We start from the raw sequence: 13,063 nt of genomic DNA on the forward strand, positions 1-13,063 counted from the left end.
AAAGAGGACTGTGAAGTGCCAAACCCTGTCAAGGGTATATCCACTCCCCACCCCTGGCACATGTACATGTGCTCTCCATCATGAATAATTATTTTTTAAATTCAAAAAATATGGGGCCAGCAGGTCATGTGGTAGCATGGAACTGGACTCCCACATGGCTGACCATAGTTTGAGTCCCTCGACCCAGTGGCTTGAAAAAATCATACTGGGTGTGTATGTGTGTGTCTAAAATCTCAAGAGAAGACTGGAGGAGGAGGAGCTGTGGTGTGCCAGCCCGCCCAGGGGTTGATTTCTCACTTTCCCTCTCTGTCTCTCTTCTGTAACTGCACATGCCCTAAGGCAAAAATGTAAAAATTAACAAATATATTACAAAAATAGGCCAGCCAGGTGGCATGGTGTTTAAGGTGACTGGGTCCCACCTGGCCAATTGTGCAGTTTGAGTCTCAGACCCAGTGGCTTAAAAAAAAAAACACACCAGGTACATAGGTGTGTGCAGGCCCAAAATCCCAAGAAGAGAACAGAGAAGGGACTGCAGCATGGCCATCACTGGGGGTGGGAGGGAGGGTGCTTTTTCACTTTCTCTCTCACTCTCTATCTCCAGCGAGCACACACCCCCTACAGCAAAATGAAAAATATTAAAAATAAATAAATAATAAATGGAAGAAGAGACAAATTTCCCCTTGAGAACTCTCAACTTATGTAAACAGTGCACCTTCCAAGAGGTTAGGCATAACTCTCAATTCCTTAAGTAGGGTGGGCTGCACAAAGTGACTTCCTTTTAAAGAACAGTATAGAGGGAACCAGCAGTTAGCATAATGGCTATGTTGCTGGACTACCACATAGTTGACCGCGGTTCACGTCCCGGACCCAGTGGCTTAAAACTCACGCCGGGCACGTGTGCATGCATGCCCAAGATCCCGAGAGGAGAATGGAGGAGAAGGGATTGTGGCGTGGCCATCCCCCCTGGGGGGTGACTTCTCGCTTTCTGTCTCTATGTCTCTCTCTGTCTGTCTGGCGAGCGCACGTGCCCTATAGCGAAAAACCTCTCCAAAAAAAAAGAAAGAAATTGTCTACTCAGAGTCAATAAAGCAAACATCATGTTCACATGCTTTCTATGAAGTACTGTCACTAGTTTATTTGGCTAGTGTCTTCATTCATGTAGAATGACATATGATCCATGAAGGAGGTGGCAAGTCTGTGTCTTCCTATTTTTTTTAAATGGCAAATTATTAGATAATATAGTGTTGTCGGGAAAGTCATGATGCATTTTTGCATAGAAAAATACATCATAGACTACCTAATAGACAAAGCATGCTACACTGCCTAAACCCAGAGATGATTAGGGCCTGAATGGTTAACGCATGGAAACAGAGAGAAAAGGACAGACACATAAACTCTCAAGGAAGCAGCTCTAAGATCTAGAAACTGAAGGGATATAAAATGCCTAACAAGGCAGGTGCTCAATCCTCTTAGCTGATGAAAAAAAAGGGGGGGGGATAGTAAGGAATCCTAGATGACTCCAGCATTTCTTTCATGTTGTTTTTAACCTGATGAGGAATAAACTATGTGAAGGATCTGCATTAGAAATGCAGGGAAAAGAATGGATTGTGTGTGTATACATAATAATAAGGGGCTGTGGGTTTATAGACTTCATTTGGTAAGATTTCACAAGGGAATCTAAAGCCAAGAGGTCTATTTTTTTTTGGGGGGGGGAGAACAGATTTTTGCTATAGGGTGTATGTGCTTGCTGAAGAGACAGAAAGCAAGAAATCACCCCCCTAGGGTGTGGCCATGCCACAATCCTGTCTCCTCTGTTCTCTCTTCAGGATTTTGGGCATGCATGCACACGAGCCGGCATGTTTCCAAGACTCGAACCGCAGTCGGTTATGTGGGAGTCCAGTGACTTAACCATTATGCCATCTGCCAGTCCCAGAGTCACAAGGTCTATTATCTAAGACACAAAAAAGCAGAATAAACATCAACTCACAAAAAAAGCAGAATTAACATCAACTCATTCAAGATGCTGTAGTTTTTAGACTAGAAACAGTCTCAGAAACACTTTCAAGAGGCTACCACAAGTCAGTCACCACAAAATCTCAGAAATGAAGAACATGAATAACTCTAAAGGTCTAGAAGCTATAGCTAGTGGGCATAAAATGAATTTACTCCAATCTTTCAAATAAAGTAAGTATAAAGTTTATTAACTGCATTTGTGAAATCAAAATGATTACATCTAGATTTTATGCAGAACAAAGTCAAATTTCGAAAGGCCGCCAGCAGCATTTGGCAACACCAAATTCTTTCAAATCTCCAACACAGTTCAGTGATAGTATGGCAGCAGTTGAGAAGTGCTGCTTAAACTAAAATTTGACCAACGAGGCTGGGAGGCTTTTTGGGAAAGTGCTGAAAACCAAGCCCAGCTGCATGCTGTATGTGCTACTACTTGGCAGGCTGAGTCCACATGGAAGGTGCGGGTTTAATTCCCAGCCCACCCTAAAAGCCAGGTCTAATGGCCTGTAATTCTGGGTACTTAGGAGGATCTTGAGCTTGTGGCTGGTGTGGACAATGTAGAAAGACCCTATTTAAAAAAGAAAATGTTGAAAATCAGAAATAGAAAATTTCCAGGCACTGGTGTGATAATGGATAGATGCTCTCTTCCGGTTTCTAACAGCATTTGCTACATTAACGTAACATAGGCAATACGTCATGCTTGACTCGGGATGTAGGGGGAAAAGGGGAAGAAACCAGGAGGAAAGGAGGGTAATGAGAATGAAAGACCAGTTGCTGCCCTAACAATACTACTGCGGGGGTGAAGCCAGATCAAATGTTTTTTTTTCATACTGTTCCAAAGTTATTTACGGTAAAAACCTCCAGCATGTCCCTTTTAGGCACAAACAAAGCCTTGTTCTTTCTTAACAACTAGTCCCTTGATTTCCCACACGTTATGTTGAACAATGAAGTTGGGGGCACAGGATAAAGCAGATGACATCAACCTCCCTCAAGTCCGAGGCTTGTTTGGGAACCCAAATTCTGGTCTGTCGCCAGCTGGCTGATTTCACAGAGGGCTCTACTGTCCAGGCTGCCAGGCTACGTATGCATATGGGGCAATGGCTCAGGATCAACCACCAGTCAGCAATGAATACAAGAAACAGCACAAAAGTCATTGCACCCCACTAGGTTACCTTTATAAACTAGGTCTACTTTTCTACAAACAAGGCTGTCTTCAGACTCTATGTAGCCCCCTTCTCTTCAACAGTTCAGAACAGGAAAGGCTATGGACAACTGTTCCCTGAGGAACAGAGATTTAAATGAAGTACTGTATCCTTTAACTTTTACAGAGAAGAAAACAATATAAAATTGAAAGAGCTGTAACACAATGGGTAGCCAGTCTTATAGCACAGTGGTTAAGCTCTGGGCATAAGGAGCTAGACCCCACATGGCCAACTGTGGTTCAAGTACTGGCCTAGGTAGCTTTAAAAGTGCACCAGATGCCATGTGTGTGCTTGTCCAAAATCCTGATGAGAAGGAGGAATGGAGGGAAACGGACTGTGGTGTGACCATGATCCATGGGGTAGGGGTGGGGGGGTGTTCTCTCTCTCTCTCTCTGGTAAGCCTATGTGCCCTCTGGCAATTTAAAAACAAAACAAAACAAAACTGTTTTTTCCAACAGAAAAATATCAGCCTAAGTAAGAGTCCACAGGGTAGTTTATTAATTAAAAAAAAAAAAGATAGCTACTTTTTTTTTTTTTAAGAGAGCACATGCATGCATACATAAGAGAGAAAGAGGGAGAGAAAGAATCACCTTTGACAGGATTTTGCCATGCTGCAAGCCCCTTTTCCCAGCCCTCCAGCTCCTCAAGATCTTGGACACAGGTGACCTGGGAATCTGAACCTACGGCGGCCATCTGGCTTCCAGCACTGAAGTTCAGTATTTAGCCTCACTGGTGGCTACTTGAAGCACAAGCAACAAATACCCTATGACACTGGATCCTATCAAGTTACAAAGGTATTGGGGCAGCCATGGCATGGTGGTTAAGGCGCTGGATCCCACATGGCCAACTATGTGGTTCAAGTCCTGGACTTAAAAAACATGCAAGGCACATGTGAGTGGGTACTCAAAATCCTGAAAGAAGTGGAGGAGAAGGAACTGCAGTATGACCCTCCTCTGTGGGGGTTACCTTCCTACTTCTCCCACCTCCCATGAGCATACATACCCTTCTAGCAAATTAAAAAAAAAAAAAAAATTATTATGGTGTCACCAAGCCTTAAAGAAATGTGATATTCAATTCAAAATTAGGAGAGCCAAGATTTTAAGTCCCTACAACATGCTTTTATTACGGACCTGAAGTAATGGGGAAACTTTATAGTCAAGATGAATGAGTTGATCCTTTCTACTTCAATTTTGTACAGCAAAATCTTTATGCTGAATACCGCTTAGCCTGATTTAGACTCATTTTGTGAAAAAAGTAAAGGAAGGAGGAATAAGGGATAGATTCAACTGCAAATCTCAACCCAAGATGCATCTCAATATAGGTCTGAAGCAGAAATCGTTTTGGTAGAGTCCCATCCATCATTTCAATCCATTTCTCTCTATTCAGAGGCCTTGCCTGACCATTCAAAGGCTCTTTACCCCAAAAGCCACTCCTTACCCTCTACTGCTTGATGTTTTTCCACTCATGATAGAGCACGTGCTTGTACAAGAGAGGAAAGAAAGAGAGGAAGGGAGAGAATGAGGGGAAGGGAGCCTAGGGAAAGGGGAAAAAGCACCCTCCATAGGACTTGACAATGCTGAGATCCCTTGCCTCTAGTCCTTCAGCTTGCTAGGGCACACATGTGCCCAGCGTGTTTTCAGGTTGATCAGACTGGAGACTCAAACCACAGCTGGCATGTGGTTTCCAGTTCTGCAGTCTGATATGCTACCTACCAACTATACCACAGAGGTTGGGCCCAATTTTTCATTATGTCAGTAGTTTTCACTACCTGAAATTGTATTTTTAAAACTTATTTTTTGTTTTTGCTCCCCAACAGAGCTCAAGGACCTATCCATTCCCATATTCCAAGCCAGGTCTAGCACATACTAAATAATAAATAAGTATTTGTTGGATAGATGACAGAATCATAAACAAAATACTCAACTCCTCATACTGAACTATTCCATATCTGGTCATTTCAGTAACATAGAGTGATTGCTCTAGATTAGAAATTCAATTTCATTCAAGACAGAAAAGAGTAATAACATCTAAATAGCATCATAATGAGCCTGGCACAATAAAGAACTCACCATCTTAATTAGTCCCTCTAGCAATTCCATGAGAGTTATTATCCTCATCCTACAGATAAGGGAACAGAGAAGGATTAAGTAATTCCCCCAAACTGCATACCTTTTAATGGTAGAACTGCTGGGCTTTGAACTTATGTTTATATAACACCAGATCCAGGCTCTTTCTACTAACTTCTCAAAATGACTAGGACATTTAACTCAGATGTACAATACATACATTAAATTGAAGACACAAAGATAAATAAGACATTAAGGAGCTGACAAAGTAAGCACTACACTGTGTGAAAAGTGCTATTTCATACAAGATTTAATGAAGCACACTGGGGGCGTGTAAAGGTAAAGACTGACCTAGGTTAAGAGAACATCACATTCAAAGAACTGCAAGGTGTTCAGTATACTACAGTCAGGGGGCAGGAGGAGGGAAGTGAAGAGGTAGAGGGGAGATGAAAGAGGAGATGAGAACAGTGGCTGTTCATTTATCTCATTCCTTATGTTCAGGTACTGCTGGGTGCCAGACCCTATGTTAGACACAAGCACTGCAATGATAAATGAGACAGTCTCTGCTCAGGGAGCTAACAGTCTGTTAGAAGAGATGAATAACACAAAGCTGCAACATAGAGTGATAATAACCTAAGTACTTTCACTAGAGACATTAAGATGCTCCTAGACAGAAAGAAGGTGAATCAGACAGGTTAACCAAGGCATATTCACTAAGATCCTTCTAATAGAGATTTCCTTATTCAGAGCAGCCACATAGTCAAGCCCACATGGCCAATGTCCACAGCTCCTATCTCAACCCAAACCACGTACCAGGGGTGGACCTATGACCAAAAGGAAGACAATCCATAGGCTAATCAGAGACTTAGAATATGGTCTGGTACGTAAAAAGGAGCTCTTGCTCTCAGGAGTTGCACTTTGGAAGCTGACATAAAGCATAAAAAGAACACATGAGGGAACCAGCAGTTAGCATAATGGCTATGTCGCTGGACTCCCATGTAGTCGACCGCGGTTCGTGTCCCGGACCCGGTGGCTTAAAACTCACGCCGGGCGCGTGGGCGTGCGTGCCCAAGATCCCGAGAGGAGAATGGAGGAGAAGGGATTGCGGCGTGACCATCCCCCCTGGGGGGAGATTTCTCGCTTTCTGTCTCTATGTCTCTCTCTGTCTGGCGAGCGCACGCGCCCTACAGTGAAAAATCTCTCCAAAAAAAAAAAAAAAAACCAAAAAAAACCACATGAGGCAAAGAGGTCAAAACATAAGAAAAAGCCAAATTTAGTAAACAGACACTATGAAAAAAATTGCAAACTGTGCTAAAGGACTGGATCTAGCCCACAAGTGTTCAATGGCCTGCATACCATGTTAAATTTTAGGACACCTACCTAGTGGTCTTTAACTACCATTCCCCACAAAAAAAGAACCACAACTCCTTGGAGGAATAGCTGTTCCAAGGTCAGGCCATGGACTAAAAAAAAAAAAAAAAAGAAAGAAAGAAAAAAAAAGAGAAAAGCCTAGAATATCTTGTTGTGCCAGAAAACAATGAGGCCATCGAAGCCTAATGAGAGTATGTCAAAAGGAGACAGTCAATATGAAGGAGCCATAAGTTCTTTGATCATAAGGAACTGATACAATTGACTAAAATCCAACGACTCTAAAAATCAAAACAAAGAAAGAAATTTGGTATAATAATATTAAAAATAAAAAACAGAAAAAAAACCCACAAAGCTTCCTTAGACCACACCAGAAATGACAAGGACAATAATTTCTTACTCTGGAAACCGTTAATTAATGGGGAGAGAAGTGAGAAGAATAGATTGCTCCATCTTGAGCGATACAACAAACCATTTTTTTTATTTTTAAAAATTTTTAGAGGTTTTTGTTATAGGGCTTGTGCACTTGCCAGAGAGACAGAAAGAGAGAAGCCATCTTCCAGGGGGATGTCTACGCTGCAATCCCTTCTCTTCCAATCTCCTTTTGGGATTTTGGGCACATACACACATGCCCCTGGCATGAGTTTTAAGCCACTGGGTCTGAGGACTCAACCACAATCGACTATGTGGCAGTCCAGTGACATAGCCATTAGCCATCTGCTGGTCCCACAACAATCATTTTTAAATAGTTTTGAGACAAGAAAGGAAATATGACTATGAATTGAGTATTAGATATTGTGGAATCTTTAATTTTGTTAGGTATGATTATAGCCACATAACGTTATAGTCATATTTTTTTAAACAGATTCATATCAAAATATGCAGGGCTTAGATACCATGACATCTGGTATTTACTCTAAACAATTTAGCATAAAATGACAAGGGGGAAGCAGTTAAAATAAACCAAGTGTCAGGCAAGATGGTGGCAAGGAAGTTAAGGTAGCTGGATCCCACACATCCGACTGTGCGGTTCCAATCCTGGACCCAGTGGCTTGAAAGACATGGCTGGGTACATTCGTGCATGCCCCAAATCCCACAAGACAAATGAAGGAGAAGGGATTATAGCATGGCTAGCCTGCCTCGGGGGTGATTTCTCACATTCTCTCTTTCTCTCTGGTGAGTACATGCAACCTACAGTAAAAGAAAGAGAGAAAAAAGTGTGGAAAGAGTCTGATAATTGCTGAATAAGTATAAAAGTGGACTCATTAATCTCTTCTCTGTAATACTGAAAACTAGCCAGTGAATTTGAATTGGTTGGTAATATTTATAGTTCAGGAGCTTTTATATAGAAATCTGGATTTTTGGCCCAGCAATAGTAGTACAGATAGTAGTGTCCCACTGTGTGATACTGAAGCCACATGGGAGGCGCCAAGTTCATATTCCAGGTAGCATAAATATGCCACGCATGGTACGGTCAGCCCTGTGTTCCTGGCTAGTGGGATGGCTAGGGAGGTGGAGGTGGGGATTTCAGTATTCTGAGAACCTGTCAAGGGTATCTAGCCCCCGCCCCCCATGAAATAAACAGACTTTAAAAATAAACAACAGGAGGACCAGCAGTTAGGGTAATGGCTATGTCCCTGGACTCCCATGTAGTCAACCACAGTCCTGAACCCAGTGGCTTAAACTCACGTTGGGCACGTGTGCGTGTGTGCCCAAGATCCCGAGAGAAGAATGGCGGTGTGGCCATCCCCCCTGGGGGGTGATATTTCGCTTTCTGTCTCTGTCTCTTTGGTGAGCACACATGTCCTATAGCAAAAACCTCTCAAAACAAACAAACATACAAAAAAACCCTGAATTTCTGATTTAAATGAAAAATTTGATGAGGCAAAAGGGCCCAAATGCTTGTACGGCAAGTCTCCACAAGAGCTAAGTACTGACCTCTCCACATTAACTCTCTACTACTCCCAATTATCCCTTATTTATCCACTCTTGCTGCTGTTTTGTTCTGGGTTTTTGTTGTTGCTGTTAGGGTTAGGTTTATAAGCCACAGTTAAAATCAGAGTTAGAGCAAAGTTAAAGGCTTAGGGCTAGGTTAGGAGCTAGGGATAGTTTTGCCAGGCTTAAGGTAATGGATATAGTTACTGCTAGGGTTAGGCTTAGGGCTGGAACTAATGCAAGTGTCACAGATAGGTTTAGGGTGACAATGTGAGTTTCAGGGTTAGAGCTGGTGCTAAGATTGAGTTAGTATTCAAGATTATGGTATAATCCCTCTCTGGGGTAATATAACTAGGGAGTTAAGAGCCCTACCGAAGTTTTCTATTAAAAGGCTTAGCGACCCACCCATGCAGGATTAATGAGCTTCCAAGAAATGCTCTGGACTCTCAGAAGTGAGGGTAAGAGTTCAGGGCTCCTCCTCACTGTCCTGAATATACACCTATCCTTCAGTGCATGTCATCCATGCAGTCATGATCTTCTTCTTATTCTCTGAGTAAACAAGGTTGTGCCATTTGAATGCCATACTACATTCATAGCTAACTATTTTGGAGTAGCAAAACTAGAAAGCTGGAGGCCTCAAGTGCCCAGACACCATAGGTGTTTATTATCAAAAGTAATGATGGCTTATTATACAGCCCATTCACCAATGGGCTTTCAGTAATTCTTTACTGCTCTGAGCAGAGTCCTGGAATTCCAGGGCTCATTTTGGTGACCCTAGAAACACATCTGGCTCTCAGAGCAACTCAACTCTTGTTTTCCTTTGTTATTGAGAGGTTTTTTTTTTTTTTTTCCTTTTGCTATAGGGCGCATGTGCTCACCAGGAAGACAGAGAGAGACAAAGAGACAGAAAGCAAGAAATCCCACCCCCCCCCGCCTTCTCCTCTTGGGATCTTGAGCACGCACGCACACACGCTGGGGTGAGTTTAAGCCACTGGGTCCAGGACTTGAACGGCGGTCGACTACATGGGGGTCCAGTGACATAGCCGTTACTCTAACTGCTGGTCCCAAAGAGCAACTCAACTTTTGCAATTGCTGCCTTTCCTGCCAGTTTTCTAGTAGAGAATTTCAAAAGCTCACCATCCAGGGAACCAGCAGTTAACGTAATGGCTATGTCGCTGGACTCCCACGTAGTCGACCACGGTTCGTGTCCCGGACCCGGTGGCTTAAAACTCACGCTGGGCATGTGTGCGTGCGTGCCCAAGATCCCGAGAGGAGAATGGAGGAGAAGGGATTGCAGTGTGACCATCCCCCCTGGGGGGCGATTTCTTGCTTTCTGTCTCTATGTCTCTCTCTGTCTGTCTGGCGAGCGCACACGCCCTATAGTGAAAACCTCTCAAAAAAAACCCCAAAAGCTCACCATCCATAGCTGTACTTAAGCATGAATGTAGAAGTACTTCAGAAAGCCTAACTAGGGGGCTGGGGGTCTTAATTACAGACTTCATAGGTATTTTGTATTAAACATCTCAAGAGTTCCCCATGCAAAGCTAATTAGCTTCAAGGAAAACCTCCATGCTCTAAACAATGAGGATCAGAGTCGCTGGGCTTTTCCTGGTGACCCTGGAAACTCACCTAGCTAGATCTCACTGCATCTCAGTGCCTGTAGTTTCTGTTCCTCCTACCCTTCCCACACAACCTTTATTTTTTTCCCCCCTAAAACACTTGGCCCAATTCATTAATTTATGTTACCTTCTTAGAATTTAGGTTTAGGGCACCTGTAATTTGATTAAGTTGGTTAGTAGCAAAAGAACAGAGAAGGCTGGTATAAGGTTATGTTCTGGATGCCCACATAGTCAACCACAGTTGGAGTCCCAGACCCAATGGCTTAAAACTGACGCCAGGTGCATGTGCATGTGTGCCCCAAATCCTGAGAGGAGAATGGAGGAGAAGGGATTGCGGCATGGCCATCCCTCCAAGGGGATGATTTCTCATTTTCTGTCTGTCTGTTTCTCCAGCGAGTATATGCACCCTGTAACAAAAATCTCTCTCAAAAAAAAAAAAAAAAAAGAAAGAAAGAAAGAAAGAAAAAGAGATCAGAGATACAGGAGAGCAACTGAATGATGGGGGAAATGCTAGCATGTATTGTAGATGCAAAAACTCTTGCTGTTGAGGTCCCTTCAGCAGCATGATGTAATTCTCGGAAGGCCTTAAACTCTATGGTTCCTGTACGTATTGCTGCTTACTAGAAGCACATCAATAAACTCAGTGCTCTGAAAATAGAAGCAATGACAATAACTCCTGCCATCAGGATACTAATGTTCTAATAAGGAAGAAGAGGCATAAACATAATAGTTACAATAGAGAATGAACTTAGGGAACTGTCCCAGGTGGCTCTATGTAGAATGCAAAGTGGGGGAATGAACATGGAAAGCTTCAGGAACAGATCATGAAGAGCACTACAGAGCATGCTGGGAAATCTGAACTATCAGATGAGCAACAGAGGGCCAATGAAGGGTTCTAAAAGATAGTAGAGATCAGGGACAGCAGTCAGACTGGTAATGACAGCAGCGTCTCTTTCCTTGCTCAAATTCTCTGACTCCATGAACCACTGACTCCATAAATCACATCCCTTGAAGAGTCAGAAGACGACTCTCTACATACATTGTATCCAAGCCCCTGAAATTATACCATCCTTGCTTTCTTGGGGAAACAGAATTTTTGTACTTGACAAGAATAATAAAGGATGAGCCACAGAGCAACAGGCCTGAAAATAGTTTGTATTTCCCAAATAAAGCAGAAATAAGTTATACCTGTCACCATACTGGGTTCCAAAACCTATTTCATAAGAAAAGCCCCATTCTGTCAAAAAGAAAAAAAATAAAACAAACAAAAAAGAAACCACCACTGTGCTAATTATAAATGAATAAAATTACCTAAAATGTAATAAAATCTTAACTGATAATCAAATTACATTAGCGTCCCAATTATATTAATGTCCCACAGATCAGGCCAGGCCACTCTGAACTGCGAAACAGATTCAAACTGGCATTACAATAGTAGTACTATCCAAGAGTATAGTTGAGATTTAGCCACGTCCAGATTGTGGTGTACCAAAAGAAAAGAGTAGATACTGGGACCATTTTGGCACCAATAACAGTCTTTAATTAATGCACGATTACTATTAAAAGCAAAAAAAGCAAGGCGAGAAGACTGTGGCACTTTTCTTTTCCCTCAACATACTGAACTGCTAAAGCTAAGAATCAACTCCATCCCTCACACCAGTTTTCTCATTTGTAAATGAGGCTACCTACCTACCTTCTTCACAGGATAGGGTAAATTAGCACAGGAACTGACACAGCAGATGCTTAAGAAATAAGAGATTTAATTAATCACAGTAAGCTTTATTGGCTCCACTATTTTCCTGTAGGTATCTCGGTATTAACTTACGGTGCCGACCCCCACAAATAGTCAACATCTAAAGATTTACTGGAAAACCAAGGTACAGCTCAAGGTATCTGAGCCGCAAACAGGTGCAGCACCCTGACAACGACCCGAAGTCGAGGCGGCACCAGCTGGTTGTCACATCCGCCCAGGCCACGCGGCCCTCCTTGGGTGCCCAGGCACTGGCGCCCAGCCCCGCCCCGCGAACGCCAACGAGCGGGTGAGGGGGCGGTCTCCACCCCAAGTCCTTAGCGCTCCGGGGAGGCCGGGCCAACCTCCAGGCCTCTGCCTGTCCGGCGCCCGCAAATCCAGGCCTCCCCTCCCCTACGCCTGCGGTTTTCCCTCCCGGCCCCGCGCCGCACAGCGCCGCACCTTGAGGTGGGTGCGCAGGCCGCCAGCGCCCCCAGACTGGTCTGTGATCTCGTACGCGCCCGTCACCAGAAGGTCCTTGTGGATCTCCTCCCGGAGGCACTTGCGAGAGTTAACGGGCAGATGGAAGGAGATGGCGAGGACGGTGCTGGGGCCGAGGAGGAACAAAAGCAGCAACGCCAACGGGCCGGGGCCACGCAAGGCTAGTGGGCTAGACAAACCAGACATGGTGTCGGAGACTCGCTCACCAGCCGGGGCCTCTACCGCGCCGGAACCGGGAGGACTCACGTAACTAACCTCTGACCTACTGATGCCCTCGGCGCCATTTTTGAGACTGGCAAGTGGAAGCATATAGAGCAGATCTTTAGAAAGCGAAGAGAGAATGCGGTACCGTGTTAAAACCACAAGGTTAAGTGGTTAAGGAAGGTTTTGTTGAAGTTAAACACAATGTTTTGGGGTTTTTGTTGCTGTTGAGGTTAGTTTGAATCAGCCATGGCAAGTGTGGGCAGCCCCGGAAGTAATTCTCCTTTAACTTCCGGAGACAGTATCTGTGCGTTTAAGGGTCGGTGACACCATAGCAACCAAGCCCCAATAGGGAAGAGCCACAAGGCTCTATGTTGGGCCCGGCTAGGCGAGCAGGGCGGAGGCGGGGAAGGAAACCCAGCCTCCTGTGGC

General features: G+C 43.9%; 1 protein-coding gene across 1 annotated transcript in view; it reads right to left on the reverse strand.

The window, feature by feature from the left end:
* TMED10 (transmembrane p24 trafficking protein 10) overlaps nt 1-12,669 on the reverse strand; it is a 36,111-nt gene extending 23,442 nt beyond the window's left edge. The window contains exon 1 of the mRNA XM_006170561.3: nt 12,392-12,669. Coding sequence (XP_006170623.1) covers nt 12,392-12,616 — 225 coding nt within the window. The 5' untranslated portion in view covers nt 12,617-12,669. The remainder of the gene's footprint in view (nt 1-12,391) is intronic.
* Between the last annotated feature and the right edge of the window lie 394 nt (nt 12,670-13,063).

This window comes from Tupaia chinensis, unplaced genomic scaffold (genome assembly GCF_000334495.1).
Source record: "Tupaia chinensis unplaced genomic scaffold, TupChi_1.0 Scaffold148607_1, whole genome shotgun sequence".
Taxonomy (NCBI): Eukaryota; Metazoa; Chordata; class Mammalia; order Scandentia; family Tupaiidae; genus Tupaia; species Tupaia belangeri.